The sequence below is a fragment of the Archocentrus centrarchus genome, chromosome 16 (genome assembly GCF_007364275.1).
Source record: "Archocentrus centrarchus isolate MPI-CPG fArcCen1 chromosome 16, fArcCen1, whole genome shotgun sequence".
Classification (NCBI taxonomy): Eukaryota; Metazoa; Chordata; class Actinopteri; order Cichliformes; family Cichlidae; genus Archocentrus; species Archocentrus centrarchus.
Genome location: NC_044361.1, coordinates 10,820,348 through 10,842,208, shown reverse-complemented (window position 1 = coordinate 10,842,208; position 21,861 = coordinate 10,820,348). Strand labels below are relative to the sequence as shown.

The window sequence follows — 21,861 nt, the reverse complement described above, 5'->3', positions numbered from 1 at the left end:
AATCATCTCTGATTTCCCAGTTACTTAAACGTGCCCAGAGACTTACAGTGTGGACCCTCAGTTTCCCCCATGGAACCTCATAGTCCTTGATGTTCTTCAATATCCCCCCTTTGCTTCCCTCAAGGATGCTGATTTGAAATCGCTTTCCCTCAAGACAGCTTTCCTGCCATAACATCTGCTAGGAGCATTAGCATGCTCCATGCTCTTGTCAGTTTACAGGGATTTCTGCAATTTTTTGCTGGAATGATCGCGAGTTATCCATCAGCCTAACTCTGCATTTCTGCCTAAGGCACTATCCAAGATCCACCTGTCTCAGTCTGTCGAGCTATGGTCACTTGCCACTAGTGGCTTAGACCAGGAGGTACCTCTGTGCCAGGCTTCTCTGCGCCCTGGCTGGGTATTACCAGGATATGTCAAGTGCACTAAGACTTTTAGGAAGACAGACCTGCTTTTTGCCTGCTTTAACCCTGGTGTCTTCGGCATCCCAGGCTTTGACATGGATCCCAATGGTTGTAGAGGCCATTCAGCAGGCGTATGCATTTTCAGGTACTCTCCTGCCATCCAGAGTATGGGTTCCAATCAAACTATCAGTGGCTTCACACCAGCACAGCTGTTTTATGGTTAAGCTGTGGGGCTTAACCAAGCTCACTTCTGACCAGTGACAGTGATCCTGTGGTGATTTGTTGAGGCTATGCTGAACTCTTTTGTCAGTAAGACTGCTGTTTTTGCTGCTGTTAGCCTCTGTTAGCTAATGTTAGTGAAACTGAATCAGGGGTAAGCTGGAGGAGGCGGCTGGGGGAGAGGGAGGTCTGGGCTTCACTGCTCAGGATGTTGCCCCCGCAGCCTGGCCCCGGATAAGCGGAAGAAAATGGATCAATGTTTGTACTGCATTGTTTTGATGCGTGTCATGAATTGTAGAGCAATGAGCATCGTTGGTAATGTGCGATACAATGCGCCACACTTGTAAGTTGCAATTTATTCATTTTTTTAATGTTATTTTCTCATATTCAGTGATGCATAAACATTGTTTGCAGTATCGCGTTTTCATATATTTAACATCAATTCATTTTAAGTTTTTTTCTTCGTTGTTTGGAGTGTAACATGTTCATCATGTATGTGCCGCACAGTTATGCAGCACTTAAAGTGCGATTCATTATAGAAGAACGTGATTAATGGTTTCAAATGCCTTTGTTTAGACAGGTTTTGACATTGTCCATTAAACAGGACTGTCTTAGTTTTAGGCTAGTCAGTTTGCCTAATTTTTTTTTTCCTTGTTTAGTCGACTAATAAATTAGTCACCAGGAACATCCCTAAAAGCTACGCCCATCTTTTATACTGTGTATGGTCAAAGTGTGTGTTAGTGTTTACAACTAAGAGAAAAGGAGAGATCCTTCTGGTCATAAAAACAGAGAGAGCGAAAAAGAACAACAAGTGGCCTCTGGGAAAAAGACGTAAACCAAGATTGGGGTCAGCAAAAAACAGTAGTGCTAGTCTCTCTAGTGTGTGTAGCCAGAAAGAACCTGTCTTAGTCTGTCTGTGTGGACTGAAATCTAATTCTAATGAAGTTGATTGGACATCATTCAGTTTTTGGATCATAAAGTTCATAGATGATACGTTTTTAATCCATCAAAGATAAATTTCAATAAGTAACAGAAAATGCAGTTTTTGCAAGTTTTTGAAATTGCAAACCAAAAATGACCTTCTGAAATTACTAAATTCCTTAATAACTTTTCATACATTTTCAGTTACTATGGCATTTACATGCTTCGATACAGCACCTAACCTGTACTGCAACTCTCACTCATAACTGCATCAGTACTAAGTAAATACATGTAACACAAACACTCTATAAATATATTTTTACCCTACAGCAATTATAGTAACTCTATTATACAAATAAAAAGATGGACAAAGCAAAGACAATATGGACAGCACTGAAGTGAAAATCTCCACCCCATTCACAGAGTCCTTCCTCCAGCCCACCATCCATGACTTCCTCTCCCCAGTGCTATGTTTGTGTTTCTAGAGGGAGCTGGCTGACCCCTGACCCTGGGCTAATGAGAGCGATAACGAGGATTAAAAGGGGGTGACTGGAAGGTGTCTGAGAGTGGGGTTTAAACAATTACACTGGGCCGCCAACATGCCTTTCTTCATGACTCAGGAAATTACAGTCTCCCTCTCTTTCTCCCCCACACACTCTTTCAGTCAGCACACAAAAGATAGGGCTTATGGAAAATAATAAATTATCTCGGGGCCACGTTAACTTGGATGTAAATCGCTGGGCAATTATGTTTTAATAGCCCTTTAAGAGAATGAGTAATTGGGTTGACACTACTGGGGTTGATCAGGCTCACCCATCTTTCTCTCCCTTTGTGCCCAGTGGAAGAGAGCTCTGGGTCTGTGAGTCGGTCAGCCAGCAGTACGACTGTAGTCAAGTTGGTTAGCCCCTGACAAACTGTAACAGTGATATCAGAGAATCTGGATAACTGTTTACATGATGTTAAAATTAACCCTTTTTTCCCCCTCTGAAAAGCTAAGCATTGTTGATATCTTTTTTAAATAGTCTCTTTAGTCTCAGGACTTTTTCCTTTTTTGCTAGAGATGACTATGCACAAGACCTTCTCCTCATTAAGCTTTTATTTTCATCAGTGGTGCTTCGCCTGATTAAAAGGTATATCTGTACAGTCAGTCAAAATGAAATCATTCTGTTTAAGATGGTTACAGTCATAGCAATAGGATCTTGAAATATTTAAATCTTAATTAAATAAGCAAGGCATTTACAACAAAAACAAACAAGTGGGAGGAGATCCAGATGAAAATAATGCTGAAAAAATCTATTTTACTGCCATGCAATCTGGCAACCCACTGGCTATTGATACTGCACGTCAAACTGTCAACAGTATTCAGACTACAAGTGGACTACTAACAGAAAACTGAAGCCTTTTCCCCTGCTTTACAGAGTCTACATATTTCTATGAGGACATCTATTTATGGAGATTAACTGTCAAATTGTGCAATCAGGCTTTAATATGAATATCATAAAGTAGAAATGAAACTTCTGGCACCTCAGTCAGAACTCAGTTCTCTACTAAATAACATGAAGATAATGATAACGTAGCTTTAAAAGATCCAAACCCCTGTATTTATAGCACAGGTGTGGACACTGTCACCGTGTTTCAGCACGAAAATGCTGCATCATAGTTCACTCATATCTCCAATAAACAGGCACTAAAATTAAAATGTTGCATTTCATTTGATCTGCATGCATCTGAGTATAAGTCATGTTTGTGGGCAATGTCTGATTAGAACCTTCATCACCATAATCACACACACACACACACACACACACACACACACACACACACACACACACACACACACACACACACACACACACACACACACACACACACACACAGCTGAACAGGATCCTGAAAAGCACCCTTCAACCTCTGACCTCTGGTCCAAAATGTGACCTCTGGATTATCGTTGTGTGTCTTGATTTGGCCGGCTCTGGGGGGTGGGGTGAAGGCAGAGGAGGTAAGATCGATGGAGAGAGAGAGAAGAGATCATAACAGGCCAAACCTGGTGAGCTGAAAACTACCAAATGAGACTGGAACAACACAAACAGCAGGGGTGAGGAGGAGGGAGGAAAATAAGAGGATCGAAAAAAATAGGAAAAAATAGTGATAGGATCTGATGCTAGGCCGAGTCTGACATAGTAGAAGGAAATAATCAAAAATCCCCGGCAGGTTGTCGGACCTTACCGCAATGAACAAGCAAATGGTGGGATAAACCTGTATTTATCTTCTCATACTTTCATCTCGGGAAGAAGACAAACGGGGGTAGGAAATCGATCAGATGAGCATCTGTTAGGCTTGGCAACAGTCACAAGTCTGCAGAGACGGATTTAAAACCCCATTTTTCAATTTCATCTTCATTACCGTGAACGCTGTGCAGACACTTAAAGGACGCTTCCACAGTAAAAGGAGAAAAAGATCTGCATGTACATCGGGCAGTGCCACTGCACCTCAGTTCTTTGCCCTGTTAGAGTTTCCTTCTAGCAGTAAGTGCTTGACATGGACAATTTGTGTCATGTATCCCCACATAGGTAATGGAGCAAAAGAGTAAAAAAAGTGTTTTTCTTTGATGATACCTCCTGTTATTTAAAAATTAAAGGGCTATCTATATAAGTGCCCTTTAGACAAATGCGGCAGAGGTCAAAAATATGGATTTCTTGAAGGCCAATAGCAAAACCAATATTTCAGCATGGCAAGCAGCATTGCTGGGACACTAAAGAGGGGAACAGAAGGACTCCCTCTGTTCTTGCCGGTCCAAACTCGACCTAACACAAATTTTTCAAGTGAGATTGGGCAATAAAACCTGAACCTGCACAGTAAAAGAATATAATTATAAATACATTTAGCTATAGCTGCACCGACATCTCAAATGGAAAAATTGCAGCTTAATTGGGAAGGTGAGTTTGGTATATGATGCAATGAAGCTGAGGCATGTCACACATGCGCGATGCAGGCGTCACTGTTTGTGCTACAATACTGCAATAATCTTCAAAATCTTTGCACAAAAATGATTTCCCACCACAGCAATTAAGAACATTCAGCAGCTCCTTTTTTGTCAGTGCGCATTCAAGAAATCAAATTCATATATTACCCACGGACGCCCTCTTATTTATTTATTTTCTTACACGAGTTGATTTCTGCCAGGATATTTTGGACATTGGGGACTCTGTGACTTGATATGTTAATCAAAAATACCTACACCCATAATTGCTAGAAGCGAGGGATGGCATTTGGTATCATCATCTTTTATAAAGAGAAAATAACTTTTACTGCTCTTTGTGGCTGTAAAGGGTATAAAAGATTTTTACCGTATAACAATTCACCGTAGTGATATTTTTTAAAGGTCCTTCGTTTGCTCACAAGGCCTTCTACTTAGTATGCTTCCTGCACCTGCGTGTCTTTATATCTGAAAGTGTGTCATTGTGCCTGCGTATATCCTGTTCCTCTGCCTCCCATCCTCCCAGTGTTCCTCACTGAGGTTCTTTTATTCCCTCCTGAGCGGCTCTGTCACCCATGTCGCCGGGGGGACAAGGAGAATGTGGCGTTTTCCCTGGATCAAAAATTTACGAGCAATTAAAAGGCGGCAGACGCCCAGCATCCATCAGCCCTGTATGCAGCCAGGTTGGGTGAGGGGGACTTGCAGTAAACCACAGGCTATATACTTTTATATCTGTTTTCCCTCCGAAGAGGGAAGGTTATGACAAAATTATGTTTTACCGTTCCTGGTTCCCACCAAGATGTAGACATCTTTCATGGAACAGGCTCGTTGGAGGTCAGAGCCTTTGGAAGGGAGGCACAGACAGAGAAATATGTACAGTGTGTGTGTGTGTGTGTGTGTAAAAGTTTGTGCATCGTTTATGTTGGGTGATTTTCAAACCCATGGCAGAGGCCTTTAAAAACCAAAGGAACAACACAGCATTAGCACTTCCAGTTACTGAGGGAAGAGTGACCTAATTACTCTGTTGTTTATTACTGCAGAGCTCTGATTTATGTCCCTATGCTGATGAAATTTCAACACAGAGTCTTCCTCGTCAATAACGACACATTCTTTCTGTATTTGATTACACAAACACACGCAGTCATGCACAATGATCCATTGCGACACACCTAATACACAAAAAGGCACGCAAACCCTCATACATCAACGCAGTCACTCTTTCACTTTTTCTGGCTCCTCGCGACAGGCCCAGACTCATTTGCATCCTTAATTGTGTTGTAATGTACTTTTAATTTGAAAATGGAGGCAATTAATTATTTTGATATGGAACAAAATGCCGCAAATGTAAACATTCTAATAGTTCTCCATGAGCAGAGTATCATTTTTCAAAAGAGGGATTGAATCTTATCTCATTTTTTAATGCCATAAGAGTTTTTTTTTTTTTTAAGATACCATTTCACCACTCATGCATTCTCCTTGATATTCACTTTGTTTTTGCAGCCAGGGCAGCGTTTCTTTGATCTATTCCACCACTGTTATTTTCTATCTAAATCTCCCACAGGATAATTACTGTAGTTTCACCTATGCTATCAGAAGAGATTAAATGAAATTAAGCCTGTCTGGACATTCTGCGTCTTCTCAGTACGTCATCCCTCTGCTGCAAAGCCACTAACTTCAGACTCTCCACTTCCTATTTCTAGGTTAGAGAGGCTTCGAGTGGATATGTGAAACACAGATTTGTTGTTTTATTTTTTTTTCCTTCACAGACCATGTGATCAATAGGTGTCAATGTTCAAAGAATACAGAGCAATGCCAGAGGAGAGGAAAGGAAAGGAGAGAAGAGGGAGATCCATTTGTAGAGGTCCTGGAAAAAAAAAAAAAAAAACTGACACATTCGCTCCCTCAGTCTGATAAACTCAGCACAGAGAGAGACAGGATGGATGTGTGTTATTCCTTTTCCTCTTTCCGCCCATTTCCATCACCTTTTCTCCCTTTCTTTTTCCTCTCACAGACTCATACACACATTTTTTTTGTCCTTTTATATCTCTATTCCCCCCACCCCCCCACCCCCAAACACTCTCTCTTCTCATTCTCCCGAGGGTGCTGGGAGCCGGCTGACATCACAGCCGGCCCGGCAACAGCCTATAAATTATGACTGACAAGTCTTTGGACCAATAAAAGCACCACCATATTTCATGCACAGTAAATCTGATTGCAGATTGCTGTGGCGTGTGGCGGCTGACATGTTTATTGTCGTCATGGCAGTGGGAGCAGAGGGTGGAGAGGCAGAGGGCGGTGGGTCGCTCCCCGACATCAGAGTTTTTTTTTTCTAAGCTCCCAGTCTATATGGAGGTCAAACAGATGGGAACTCTGGGATGCGTGCGACCCATTCCACCCACCCAACGCCCCGCCAAATCCCCCAACACACACACATCAATGCCAACTCACCCAACATCTATAAGGAAGCTATTTTTCCTGCAGCTTTAACAAAGCCATGCACTCACTGCTTTCTCTGCAACCATCTGTCCCCAATCCGCACATGCTCCCAACAAAACTTTTAAAGAGGTTACATCCAACAACTCTGCTGATTTTCCTCAATTAAAGCAATGCTAACTTTTGAAAGAAAATATAATGTTCTGCTCTGTTGTTAGCGTTTTGAGTCCATCCTGAATACACCGTCTCATTCCAAACGATCTGTAATCCTCTGCTCTACAGCCTCTAACTATTGATGCTGTTTGATTAATGTTTGCTAAAAACTGCACTTCAAAGCTGTTACTGGAATCTTCACAAGGAAGTAGAGTTTGTGACAGATTGGTGCAGACAGCATGGCAAAGTTAGTCATCACTGAGTGGACTAAAATGCTGATTTTGCAGAAAAGGGGACTTTTTGGACAATAAGGAAAATATTCCTGAACTTCAGAGGAATGGGCATCAATTGAAAGAGACACTGACATTAGGCTGTGGGAATACTTTGCAGTTTGTGTTAACTATGATAGTGGTATAATGACCTTTAATTTTGAGACTTCAAATACATTTTTGACAATATGCTTATGTATAATTTAGCATTTCTACAATGTGGTATTGTTGCTTTCTCTTAAAGTGGACCTATACTGGGATAGTGATCTGGTCAGTTAAGTAGCAGAGGGGGTTGTTAATCGGTTTCAGCTGCTTTGTGTTAATGAAATTAACAACAGGTGCACTAGAGGGGCAACAATGAGACAAAAACAGGAATGGTGAAACAAGTGGAAGCCAATAACATTTTCCCCCTCCTCATCTTTTCTGAGTTTTTTCACTAGTTTTACATTTGGCTAGGGTCAGGGTCATTAATGGTAGCATGAGGCGATACCTGACCCTACAGAGGCTGCACAGGTAGTCCAGCTCCTCCAGGATGGCATGGCAATATGTGCCATTGCCAGAAGATTTGCTGTGTCTCCTAACACAGTCTCAAGAACATGGAGGAGATTCCAGGAGACAGGCAGTTACTCTGGGAGAGCTGGCTGTAGAAGGTCCTTAACCCGGACCGATATCTGCTCCTTTGTGCAAGGAGGAACAGGATGAGCACTGCCAGAGCTACAAAATGAGCTCTAGCAGACACTGGTGTGAATGTCTCTGACCAAACAATCTGGAACCTACTTCGTGAGGAGGGCCCAATGTCCTCTAGTGGGCCCTGTGCTCACTACCTGGCACTGTGGAGCCCGACTGGTATTTGCCATAGAATACCAGAATTAGCAGGTCCACCAGAGGCACTCTGTGCTTTTCACAGATTAGAGCAGGTTCACCCTGAGCACATGTGACAGACGTGAAAGGGTCTGGAGAAGCTGTGGAGGACATTTTGTTGCCTGTAACACTGTTCAGCATGACTGGTTTGGTGGTGGGTCATCGATGGTCTGGGGAGGCATATCCATGGAGGGACACACAGACCTCGTCAGGCTGGGCAACAGCTCCCTGATTGCCATTATGTATCAGGATGAAATCCTTGGATCCTTGTCAGACCCTACGCTGGTGCAGTGGGTCCTGGGTTCCTCCTGGTGCACAACAATGCGCGGCCTCATGTGGAGAAAGTATGCAGGCAGTTCCTGAAGGATGCAGAAATTGATACCATTGACTGGCCCCCATGCTCACCTGATCTAAGTCCAAGAGAACACCTCTGGGACATTATGTTTCAGTCCATCTGACGTTGCCAGGTTGCATTTCTGACTGTCCAGGACCTCAGCGATGCCCTGGTCCAGATCCCCCTGGGACACCTGTCTCATTAGGAGAGTGCCCTGATGTTGTCAGGAATCCACACAAACATGTGAATGCTTTACAAACAACTGAGTATCATTTTGAGTTGCAGTGAAATTTCAGCAAACTGGACTATCCTGCTGCATCATTATTTCACTTTGATTTTTTGGGTGTCTGAATTCAGCGCTCTGTAAGTTGATAATTTTAATCTCCATCAAATAATGTGGCATCCTTTCATTCCTAAAGCATTACAGAGTCCATATCAGTACAGATATCTATCAGATATCTTGCTTGACCCCCCCCGAGATCTGATGAGTTTTCTAAATGTTCCTGTAATCTTTTGGGCAGCGTATGGTTTCAAGGGCAGCTGTACGTTATAAGTATGGTACAAATATGGTCAAAGATTTAAATATTGAGTTCAGCATATGTGTAAGTAGTCGCTGTGGGCCAAAAGCTCAGGCTTCAGACTGCTCTAAATGCTCAGTTTCAGACGTTGTTTTCTACTCCTGGAGCTGTATGATGTCAATGACAGCAGATATCCTTAATTTTGTCATCTCAATCTCACAGCTGCTGTTCAGACCTGCTATTTATGAGGGGCAGCCAATGAGAAAAGTTAGAGTAAAGGGAGAAGAGCTAAAACAGTTTGAAGTTGAAGTTATCATAACAGACCTAGTTTATGTAAATTATGTGAACACTCTGTTCACCTCTGTCCAAAGCCTCTACGGTCAGTTTAACAACATAATAAAAACACATTCTCCTCTTTACAATTTGTTTTTATTTAAGCCATCTTCTTCTCAGGACCTCAGATACTACCAAAAATGTCTCTTTTCCAACCTCACATAGCCAAAGGATTCAGTACTGTCTTTAATGTTCTTAAACCTGGATCCTCTTACTAGATATCTTATCTAATATTTAATGTATTGTAACAGCCTTATTGATGGTAAGTGACCCTGTTCTCGTTGCACTGCCTAGTCTTCCCGTCCTCACGCATGTAATAAACCATTCTTTATAATTAGTGTGGCCGCTGCAGTATGATCAGGGCATTACAAGTCCTCTGCCATAGCCCCTAAATGGGCAGATTTCAACAGACGCCTGCTGGTGTGATCGGCATCATTATATTTTAATTAATCCATTCTTCTCACAGCAACACAGTAATTACAATCTATTTTATGACATGGCATGCTGTGAAAGAGGGGATGGAAGAGAGAAATAAGAAAGGAGTGAGGGAGAATAACAGCAAGCGAAAAGGGGAAAGAAGAGAAGAGGAATTTTGACGAAAGAAACTACAAAGAGAGGTGAGTACTGTTAGAGCAAAGATGAAGAGAGTCAAGGTTAAGGTGAGTGAGACAGAAAACAGAAAACCATCACTAACATTATGACTGATTACCGGTATGTCATCACCTGGCAGACACTGTGAAAGCATTGTAAAACCGTTTATAGGATGTCTAGAAGAGCATGGGTTTCTCTCCCTCTGGTTCTACAGAGAGAGAGAGAGAAGCTCCGATCCCTCCAGCCTGCGTCTGTAAATCATTGCAGGTACGGACACTCAGACACGCTGTGGGTGTGATAATAACATTAGAGGATTACAATGACACTCCTCCCCGGACAAGATCACCTGTCTCAACTGTCATAAAACAGACTGCTGCTTTTTGTGGTTGAAGCACTTTATATATGAGGAGTGTAGGTGTGTGCGCAGACAAAAGAGGTGTGTGTGTGTGTGTGTATATATATGTGGAAACAGCAGCAGTGGATAGGTGGAAGACGCCTGATTATCATAAGCTGTAAACCAGTCCTGTTAACATCTGAGTGCTCAAGTTAAAGAGATAAAACCAATAATAGAGCTTACTTTACTATGAAACCATGAAATTTAAGGTACATTTCATGTGTTTTGAGATTTTCCATCATTTATATTTTGTTATGAAGACAGAGGTTATATGTGGTTAGTGTTCTCAGGCGTGAGTTGAGAGTCCACAGTGAAGGCTTGTCTGCAGTGTCACACCTAAGGTCACTGCTAAGGTTGACTCCCAGATATAAACTGTACGTAAAAGATGGACATAGCTTCTGGGTCTGCATTAAACCTTTTTAATGTTCACAGAGCAGTGATGACTGTGGCTGAGAAAAGTAAAACCATCATGACTTCATGGGCTCAGCTGCTAGTTTCAGATCATTCAGATCAGTCAGAATGGAGGATTATCCAGCTCTCGCTCATCACGTCCAATTTCCAAACACCAAGATAGCAATGGTGAAAATGCTCAGCTTCACATTGGGATTTCCCTAACCAGCGCGTGACTGTAGCTATGTCCACCTTTTATATAGAGCCTTTGCTCTTGGGTGCAGCTCAGGTGGATAGGATCAGAATTTGTGCAACAAAAAGGAATGGGATTTTCACTTCCAGACCCAAGGGTACCTAAAATATCTTATCCTTCATTTCAACTCTTTGGCTTGCTGGCTTGGCTGGAAGCATGGAGAGCTGGATATGATGCACTTGTGCTACTGCAGCACGAAAAATCCCCAGTGGTCTGATAAGTATTTTCTCCACAGACCACAATCATGAAAAGACATCCCAGTAAAACTGCTAATGAGACTGAGCTTTATTATTTCTTTTTATGACAACGTCACAATGTCAGCCCACTGGTGGAAACAATATTGCACATGTGAAATCGGTCACACAACGTCAAAGCAAACCTGAAAACTAAAATGTCTTTTAGCTCATCTGCCAGCTGAGCAATTTCTATTCAAGTGAGTGGGCGCCATCGTTTGAAAAATCTTGTATTATATTTTATGTCTGCCTACAAAATGCCATGGACCATATCGCACAGGTATAACACAATTAAAAGATTATTATTGACACAGAGCAACATACTGTATATCCTACAAAGTAGTAGCTGAGGGTTGATCTGCCTTTTTCTTCTGCCTGCTATTTACAGGAGAGAAAGCAAAGTTATTACTTTCTGTAACTAAGTTAAATGATTCAGTTCCAGGCAGGGAAAATGTGCTTATGCACTGCCTCCATTTTCAGCAGTAACAACGGCTATTTAGGAATGAAGAAAGAACGTCTGCATTCACAAAGATGCAGAAGGAGGGCAGAAAGTTCAAATATGATTGTTTGTTACATAACAGCAATGCAAATTTTTAAGTCAAAGTTGTGACCTTTTCAGTGACAGCAGCTACGACCTCTCATCACCGACATTACCCACAAAAACTTAATACGTCTTTATTATCTCAAACCAGGCCGCTAATCGCCCACACCATAAATACAAAAAGGGGCCAGATATAATATATAAAAAAGGGGGCGAAAGCAAACAAATCTATTTCACCAGAGGTGGCAAAAGTACTGACATTCTATACTTAAGTAGAAGTGCAAGTACTTGTGTTAAAAAATACTTTGGTAAAAGTTGAAGTACTGGTTCAATTTCTTTACTTAAGTAAAAGTAAAAAAGTACAGGCTCTGAAATGTACTCAAAGTAAGAAAGTAAAAGTAGCTTATTGGAGGACGTTTCTACCTGCTATTTTTCTGTAAGCTAACTGAACCTCATTATATTGTATATTATTGTAATAATATAAAAGGTATTAGGTACTAAACTGCAGTATTTTCATACAATCGTTGAATAACACAAAGTCAGCATACTTGTTTTGCAGTCCTTACCGTTAAATCTAACCTCTCTTCTTCCTCTCCTGTCCTCTTTCTCCATCTGAGTGAACTTCTCTCTCTTTGCTCTCCCTGAAATACAGCAGCTCTTCTTTTAGCTAGCAGACACACTGTGTGACACACTGCACACACTTTGTGTCTTTGCTGATATTTGTTGAGCATTTAGAAACGTTGCATTTACCTGCCACACGTTACTCCCTTTATGCTCGCTCCTCTTCAGCAGCGCTAGCTAAGCTGTTTATGTTCCGCGAGCACAACTTACGGACTCGGTCCGGCCCGCTGTAACCCCTGATTATAGCGCTATAAATGAGACATTAATTACATGGGTTTGTGCATTTAATCCCTTTGTACGTGATAAGTCCGGTGATGGAGGATACGCCAGTACGATTGTCTCTTTTATGTTATTATTCCTCCATTTAGATCGTTTGATGTTTGACGGAAATGCAGACTTTTCTCAGACGTGTTAAACCTAAAGTAACGAGTCTGTTTAAAAATGTAAGAAGTAGAAAGTACAGATACTTGTGTAAAAATGTAGGGAGTAAAAGTAAAAAGTAGTCAGAAAAATAAATACTTAAGTAAAGTACAGATACCTGAAAAATCTACTTAAGTACAGTTACGAAGTATTTGTACTTCGTTACTTCCCACCTCTGTATTTCACATTGTAGTTAACATATTAAAAAAATATATTTTTTAAAATATTTGTTACACAGGCAACAATTTTCTTCAATTGGACATTGATTTTTTTTTTTTTTTTAAATAGCAACTGTACATTTACATCTAGTTTCTGACAAAACCACAGAGAGCTGCTGGAGATGGGCAAAACATTCACTATTTTTAAAATATTTGCAGTGCATACAAAATGTAATCTGCTTTTCCTATTCAATATTTGTGTGAAATTTGGTCATCATTAAAGTATGAATTATGGGCTTTTGCCAAAAATGTGTATAGTGATCTTGGCAACCAAACTGTAATTAGTTCATCTTTGAGTACAAATTATTGTTGGTGCTAAATCTGAGATACTGTGTTCGAGAGAAAGCGACGAAGAACCTGAAAACACAATGCCCCCCAGCCAGGGCTGTGAGAGAGCACGGTGAGTCATTGTTGGCATCTGGTGTCGATAGTTATTTAATAATCTTTTTTTAAAAAAAATAAAGTAAATAAATAAAATAGGAGGTTGAAGGCAACAAGGAGATAGTGAGGTCAAAGGAGGTGAAGGAGGCGTTGTCTGCTGCTGCTGTTGCAGCAGATGAGTCACCTGCAAGCTGAGGTTCGAGAACAAGAGAGCACTTAAGCTAGCCAATCTAGCTTAGAGGTTCTGAAGTGTTTCTGCATTATGTAAGTATTGCGAAGGCAAACCTGTACATATGATAACAGATTTGTAAAGTATCAGTAAAAAAAAAAAAGAAAATATTTGCCTTTAAATACATTGATTAAGAAACATTTTTATGATGTAATCAGGAGGAGGGAGAACAGAAGAGGAGGAGAGAGCAGAGCAGAGCAGATAAGGAGTGTGACAGAGAGATGAGACACCAAAAGAGCTCCTGGAGAGGTGAAGAAGAGGAGGGTATCAGATAGATAACACACAGAGTTAATGCAGTTTGTCACAGTTCATGTTCGCCACAGCTCAAACGGGGCACAATAGAAGCAGAAGCTTTGAGATCAGGTTTGTTTTATTTTAAAGCACTGGTGTTATACAGTCAAGCCTCAGACTGCTTTATTTACATCAAGGCTATAAATTTAGTTCACTGTTTTACTGATGGAAAAAAACATGACAATGAAGATGAAGGGAACTTAGACTGCACATCTTTTGTTTATTTTCAGTTTATATTGTGGAAGAATCTCAAGACCCTTACCAAAACCATATATATATATATATATATATAAATTATTGGGTGAAAATCTAAAAATTTCAGTCCCCCAATCATATTTCAAGGTCCTAACAATGCCTCGGGGGGATTATATTTTGCAATATTTCTTGGACTGGAGAAGTAATTTTATGAAGCCTGTGCTGTCTGCCAGGCAACCTCAGGGTAAAAAAACAAGTGTTTCAGCTAAGAACTGTATCTCATAAAAACCTATTGCTATAAAAAGTGATTAATGTGACTGATTAATACATTAATTAGTTTACTTGTAACTTACTGTAAGCAGGCAAGATGCTGGCAGACCACTGGGACTAACCCCAGTGGTAATACCGCATGTTTGTGTGCCATGCATGTTTTACAGTACCTATGGTGAACATGGTATCCCGCTGCATTGATGTTCCAGCCAGGCTCTTTAGGGTCAGGGATCTTTGCTGTCTTGGCGATCAGATGCTGAACATCCCTCCACGTCAGCTCAGGACTAGGGCAAGAGACATAAAACAGAATATCATCAAACGCATCCTTCCTTTCGGCCTGTGTTCTACACCGTCTGAAACCACAGAGGAAACACTTCAACTCTGCGTGATACTCTGAAAAGAAACCTGCAGGGAGCTCAACACTCCAGTCTTGTGCAGAAAGAGGCTGGAGGACTGTTTTATGGGGCGTACAGCACATTTTATCAGGCCCGCATGTAAAGCTTAGACTGTATTAATGCAAAGGTTTATTGATACATAAACTGCTGCGATGAGACACTGCCATACCTTTAATAGCAGGTCCTCTAGACATAAAAGCACCTACTTAAGTCAAGCTTACATTTTTAATAATGGTGTCACTAAAAACTGTGAATCCAACAAAGAATATATGAGACTTTAACAAAAGAGCCAAGAGAGTCGAATGTAGAAAAAGTCTTCTTTTTAATCCCGGGCAGGGGAATTCTAATGGAGCGGACTCAAGTGTCATGTCAAGCAATATACTAATGGAATCCAATTAAGACCTTTAAACTGTGCAGAGAGCTGGAGGATATTAGCTCAGTTTTCTATAACAAAAGACCAAAGGGTCGTCAATGAGGGCTTTTTCAGGATATAAAAAGCATAAAGGAAATTGGGTTTTTCTGCTTTATCCACTCATTATTGTTCCCTAAGAAAATGACTTGAATGGAGCATAAGAAAACCGCTTGGCTACCCATTCTGAACACCTTTTTTTCCCCCTGCTCCTGAGAAGAAATCCTTCTGCTGTCTTCCTCAACATCTGTACACAGACAGTCATTTCTCCAGTACAGAAGGACAGAATGAAGGTAATTAAAGGTATACTACACAGCTAATTTCTCCCATCATTAATGACAAAACTGCAACACATTATGCACGCATTCGGCTCCACGTTAAGGCGTAACGTCATAGTTAATGGCAAAAGAAAATCTGCACGAAGATGTGAAGAAAAGCCCCTGGAAAGTAAGAAAAAAACCACAAGTAGCCTCTTCATTATTGTGCTGCTGGGTGTTAGACATCTTGGGAAATATCAGGCACAGATATAAACAGATGTATTCCATTCACGTATTGAAAAAAAATAAAGCAGAACAAAAGCGGGGAGAGAAGCTTTCATTAGCAGCATAAAACAAAACCCTGGCAAGCAGCGAGAACAGGCAGCTAAAACAACATGATAGGAATAATACCAGTAACACTAATAATAGACAGATAGAATGAAACAAAACACAACGCACAAACAATTATTTTAAGCTTTGATTTCAAAGGGATTGGAGTGTGTGTGCGTGCGTGCGTGCGTGCGTGGGGGGGGAAATAAGCTTTGTACTTTTGAACTGTTGCTGCTCGCTTCGTGCGTGTGTGTGTGTGTGTGTGTGTGTGTATGAGTGTGCGGTCTGTATTATATATTAGCGGCAGCAGCATGATTCTGTTGTGTGCACTCCCCCACCACTATCATCAGCACCACCACCACCATCACCCCTCTGGTGGAATCAGAGAAAGCCCCGCGGCCCCGGCTGGTTTGCATAAAGCAAACAAAATTAAATTTGCTTTGCTAAATCAAAGCATGTATGGTATTCCAAGCTGCTCTCTCTGGGACAAATTACTTCAAACGGCCTCCTTTGTATCATAACAGAATAAAAAAAAAAAAAAAAAAAAATCAGCCCAATCAGCGGCTCTCCAAAACCCTCGACTCGGGAATTAATTATTGAACCGAGGGCTTTTCTCTCTCCTAGCAGTCCGCGACACAGATCTATTTATTTTGGAAAAGTCGTTTTGCTCTTAAAAACACACTGTTGGCTGAGAGCACAGTGCTGCTATCTCTCTCTCTCTCTCTTTCTCTCTTTCTCAATGTTTTCACTCCTCTCTGCAGCACAGCCCCCGGAGGGATGTGTGAATAGGTTTAGGCCACGAAATTAATATGAAAACCCTACGACCAACATCTACCATAGTGCTGGTTAAACAGAAGTATTGCTTATGCTGTAATGGACTTAAGATGAACTGAGCTGTTAACTTGTGAGGTTTATTTCAGACAGAGGTGGCAGAGGGGTTTTTTTTCTCTGCAGAAGCTCTTTGTAGGAATGCTAGACCACTTGTTTCTGTTGGTTTTAGTTTAGTTGCAACAAAGTTCAAAGCACTATTTAAGTGGAACAATGAGTAAAAGAAAATAGTTCTTTAAGATGATTTCTCTAGTATCTCCAGGAATTGCACTGATTATTTATTTCACGCTAGATGTATTTATATTTTTGACCATATATATGATGAATGCTGCAGCTGTAATTTACAGTGTGGAGTCGAAGGGGATTCTTTTTGAAGCTGTCTCCATTGTTTTGTCACATGTTAAGTACCAAGGTAACATCCTTTCCTTTAGAAAGCAGGTGATCAGACAATAAGTTAACATACTTTACTGAAGATTGTATTTCTAACTCTGTCACAAGGACTGCACGCAACACCTCTTCTGTGGAGCAGCACTTACCTGATCCTACTGAAATGAACTAATCCCAACTGTTTTTAATAAAAATTTTAAATGCTGACTTTAAGCCTTTAAGCTGAAACGTTTCTAAAAGAATGCTGGGATTATTTCTGTTGCACACAGGACAAACATACGACAACTCGTACACAACAAACTAGGAAAATCCGCGGAAGGACTCGTGTTTCCTGTCATGGATTATCTTACTCTGTCGAAGCCGTTTTCACTGCTGTGAAATTATAATTGCTGACAACATCGTCTTCTGTGAGCTGAACTGCAATGTTTGAAATAGAGGAACTGACTGATCGCTGGTCTGCAGGGGCAGAGTGCAGCTGTATATGAGCAGCCTCCAAACCCTTACAGCCGTCATCTCCTCGCCAAGGCTCACAAAGCAGCACAGCAGCCATCACAGTGAGCACACAACTGTTTACAAATCCCCAGTTAATAGGATCAGGCCTCATTGACTTGGCCGCTTCGATGTGTCTGATGTAATCTATTAGCTGTATGATAGTCAGTGTCTCAGTCTAATCGATAAACCTGGGCCTCCATATTGCTCCACTGTGGACTGTTACTCCTCTTTAGTGCTGCTTAGAATGCAGGCATGGTGGCTATAAAGAGTGTGTGTGTGTGTCTGTGTGTACTCGTCTACTTGTTCTTCTATTTCAGATCAGACAATATGCACTTGAATTCCTTTTTAGTATTTTTTAGAGTTTTCAGTATGTGTGTTTTTCTCTTTGTACACTGTAAAACATGGCAGATATGTAGGCAGATGTTAATTCCGCAACACTTTAAAGCATGAATGAATATGAGGACACATATTTGCGTGTGTTGTGTAATAATGGTGACACTTGTAATAACCATGCTTCTACATACGGGTGTATTACTGTGCATATGTGTGTCTGAATGTGGCTTTACTGTACATGGAGTGTCTGGAAGTGCATGTTTGTGCACGCGCGCGCGTGTGTGTGCTCTGTGTTTTTGTGCGCGAGTGTGTCTGTAGCTGGTGTAACTGGGTTTCCAATTAAGTTGAACCACAGGCTGGATCAATGCTAGTCCTCTGTGTGCAGGAATGAGAAGCCCTGGGCCCTCCGAGCATGCCCACGAATAATTTATCACTCACACTGGGCCCAGGCAGAGAAGAGGAGGAGGAGGAGGAGAAGGACTGGCATGAGGAGAAGGAGACAGGGAGCGTGAGGACAAAGTGTCCAGTCCAGAGAGAGAACGGCAAAGATGGGCAATCAAGGAGACAGAAAGATGGAGGGGTGAAGAAAGCAAGAGACAGCAAGACCCAGAGGAAAACAATGTCAGCTCTCGATCATTTAGAAGCATCACTCTCCGCATTTTTTTTCCCAGTAAACAACCATCGAAAATGAAATTCTGTAGGGAGCACGGGCTATGTAATTCTTTTACCCACACTTTCAAATGCTTTAGCTGGAAAGAGAAGAGAAAAGAAAAACAGGGTAGTTATCAGTTTTTCAAAAATCTGTCACTTTCATGTTCCTATAATATAAAGTAAAAGCCTTGCTTCGCATGATCAAACTATACTGTTTTAAGTCGATTATAAAGTCACATTTGAGTTGAAACTCACATAATTTTACAAATTTCACTAAACATATTGTAGCTTGTAATAATGCTTTCTTTATATTCCATATACTGTGTCACATATACAGCTGTGCTCAGACATTTACTCATCAAGGTCATTTTGGGCTTTTAATGATTTCTTTGAACTTTTCATCTTGAATGACTTTAAAAAAAAATAAAATTGGTACAATTTCTTTTGGAGTTTGTGTCAAAATTATATATATATATATATATATATATATATATATATATATATATATATATATATATATATATATATATATATATATATATATATATATATATAAGTGGTGCCTAAGGTTCTACAAGGTCTTTTAATTTTATAAGGTGGCGGCCTAGTAACTTCTTGTTAGTGATGCCAATTTACTACAACTGGTAACTTCTCTTTGCCAGCATAAAAAGGATTTGACAGCACTCAATGGACTGACCAATACGCAGAACAATGAGAATGTCCAAGGAACTCTGTGACGATCTAAGGAGAATCGTAAATTTACACAAGTTGGAAAGACCTTTTGGAGCAGTTTCTAAACAACTGCAGATTCCAAGAAAATCGGTTCAAACGGTTCTGTCACCGCTTTGCCAAGGTGTGGAAGAAGATCCGAACTGTCACCATCAGATGAGAGGAAATTGGTTAGGCTGTTCAGGAGCAACCCAGGAACCACCAAGGCTCAAGCCATGAACTGGAAACTGCTGGGACACCAGCATCCCTGTCCACAGTGAAGTGAGTTTTACATTGCCATGGACTGAGAGGGTGCAGAGCAAGAAAGAAGCCCCTGCTCCAAAATCAACACCTTCAAACTTGACGGTATTTGTTTATTGAGGTATTTGGCCACAATGACAAGAGGTATATTTGGAGGAGTAAAAGTGAGGCTTTCAAACCTAAGAATGCTGTACCAACTGTCAAGGATGATGGTGGTAGCATCATGCTCTGGGGCTGTTTTGTGCCAGTGGTACTGGTACATTGCACAAAGTGGATGGAATAATGAAGGAGGACTACCACCATATTCTTCAACCTCACCTCAAATTAACAGCTAGATGGTTGAAACACATCTAGCAAGAACAGGGTGTATATGTACACTTTTGACCCTCTGTGAATTTATTTCGGATTTTCTCTAATCCAAACGTGTACACTCAAGTCCTGTTTTTTAAAGTCATTAAAGATGTATGCTGTACAATCATTCCACTCTGGAAAAAGAAAAGTTCAAAGAACTCATTAAAAGCCTCAAATTACCATAATATTCATGCCCATAAGGCGTGTATGTAAACTTCTGACCACAGCTGTAAATCTCTTATATAAAAATGGCTTCCTCCTTTACACATGCTATTCAGCTCCACAGTGTTTCATAACCTGACTTGGATGTTTTTTCAGGCAGTCAAACAAATGGCAACTGGCACTACTTCCACCTCTATTTTAGCCTTGTCGGGCTTATTGTGACCTCTGATGTAAAGTCATGGGCTCACAAATGTGTGCATCAGATCTGGCAGCATATTCAGTAGCTGTTCATCTATCGTAAACCACAAAAGTCAATCTGAAAATGGTGCTCAGCGTGAGACATCTCATGGCTATCTACTCATTGGTGGATGGGCTATTTCTCAATATAAACCTCCTCAACATTGAAAACATGAGAAGTAGCCAAATATTAACCATTTTTACCTTCATCTCAAAAGTAATAGGCTTCAGTCTATCATGCATCATGGACATATTTGCAGCTGGAAGAGACTGGAGCATTTGCATGCTCCCTGATGCTCGCTTTACAGAAGCTCTGCATGTGCAATTTTCTTGTTCTTTTCTTTTTATGTTAACAGTAACTGAAGGAGAAATCACTAACAGTCGAGCTTGTTAGCCAGCAGGGTGTAATGTGCTGGTACAAGACGAGTAGCAGTTTAAACTTCACTGTCTCATCCCAGGCGGCACATCTTCTGCTTGGACACTTTGCATTAAAATCTGCAGAGCCACATCACAGCTCTAGTTGAAAGGCAGAGAAACTAACACACATGCAGATATAGATTTGCAGAGAACCACAGAGCTGCCCACATAAAGAGGCAAATGCACAACGCGGGACCAAAGTGCATGCACACATGTGCATATACACACATTTCACACAATATAAGAATCATCCAGTGTGTCACAACTACCCAAAAACACATGCAGATGAATAAACACACAGAGAAACATGCAAATATGTAGCTAAAGGACATCAACCGCCGTACAGCTACACACATACATACAGTGTCTCCACCCTGTGGAGTGTCAGAGTCCAATATTACCTCTGCCACTGTCTTTAGCTCGTCTCTATTAATCTCACAGTAGCGAGGCGTGGACTGGCAAGAAGCTCCACGTCGCTCTGTAATCTTCTCTTAATGTGCTGCACTCTAAGCCTAAGTGAACCCATTTGGAGTGACTGTGAGCAGACTGAGATTCCTCCCATGTTATCTGAACAAGTGTTACTAATGGGTTTATCAATTAGGCAAAGTCCAATAACTGCATGCCCGCAATCTCCTTTAAACACACTCTACTGATATAGCCCTGAGTTCTGTGGTTAATGAGTACATGTGTACAGACGTGTGCGCTTGTATGATTACAAGAACCACGGCCAGTGTATATCTGTATTTGTATATTTGTGTGCTTTATATTTTTGTGTGTGTGTTCAATAGATGAACTGCTAATATGCTTAATATGCATATTTGGATCTTCGTATAACAAGTTGGGGAATTATACAATGTGTGTTTGTACATAAATAAATCCTTTTACACATATAAAATTGCGTTAAAGAAATGTTTCTTTTTTCCCTTCTTCTGCACTAATAGTATATATTTTATGTGCATGCTCCCAGAATGTTATATCTGCTATGTATCCATGCACATTTTTAATGCCCATCGCTTCCTGCTGTTGGCAAAATATATCAAGTATTTTGCCAGTTTACAGTACAGGTATTAATAGTTGTATTTTTACACAGATATGTAATATAATAACAGAACAGGATTTTGCATCTACTTAAGATCACAGTGATATGTTAAGGTAGTTAATAGCCATGAAGGGTTTAAAGCACAGCTTGATTAAAGT

At 40.8% G+C, this 21,861-nt stretch overlaps 1 protein-coding gene across 1 annotated transcript in view; it reads right to left on the bottom strand.

Annotated features, from left to right (window-relative positions):
* The window catches only part of LOC115793983 (furin-like protease kpc-1), a 194,762-nt gene that overhangs the window by 41,728 nt on the left and 131,173 nt on the right, over positions 1 to 21,861 (bottom strand). The window contains 1 exon segment of the mRNA XM_030749204.1: positions 14,617 to 14,730. Within this exon segment, the coding sequence (XP_030605064.1) occupies positions 14,617 to 14,730 (114 nt within the window).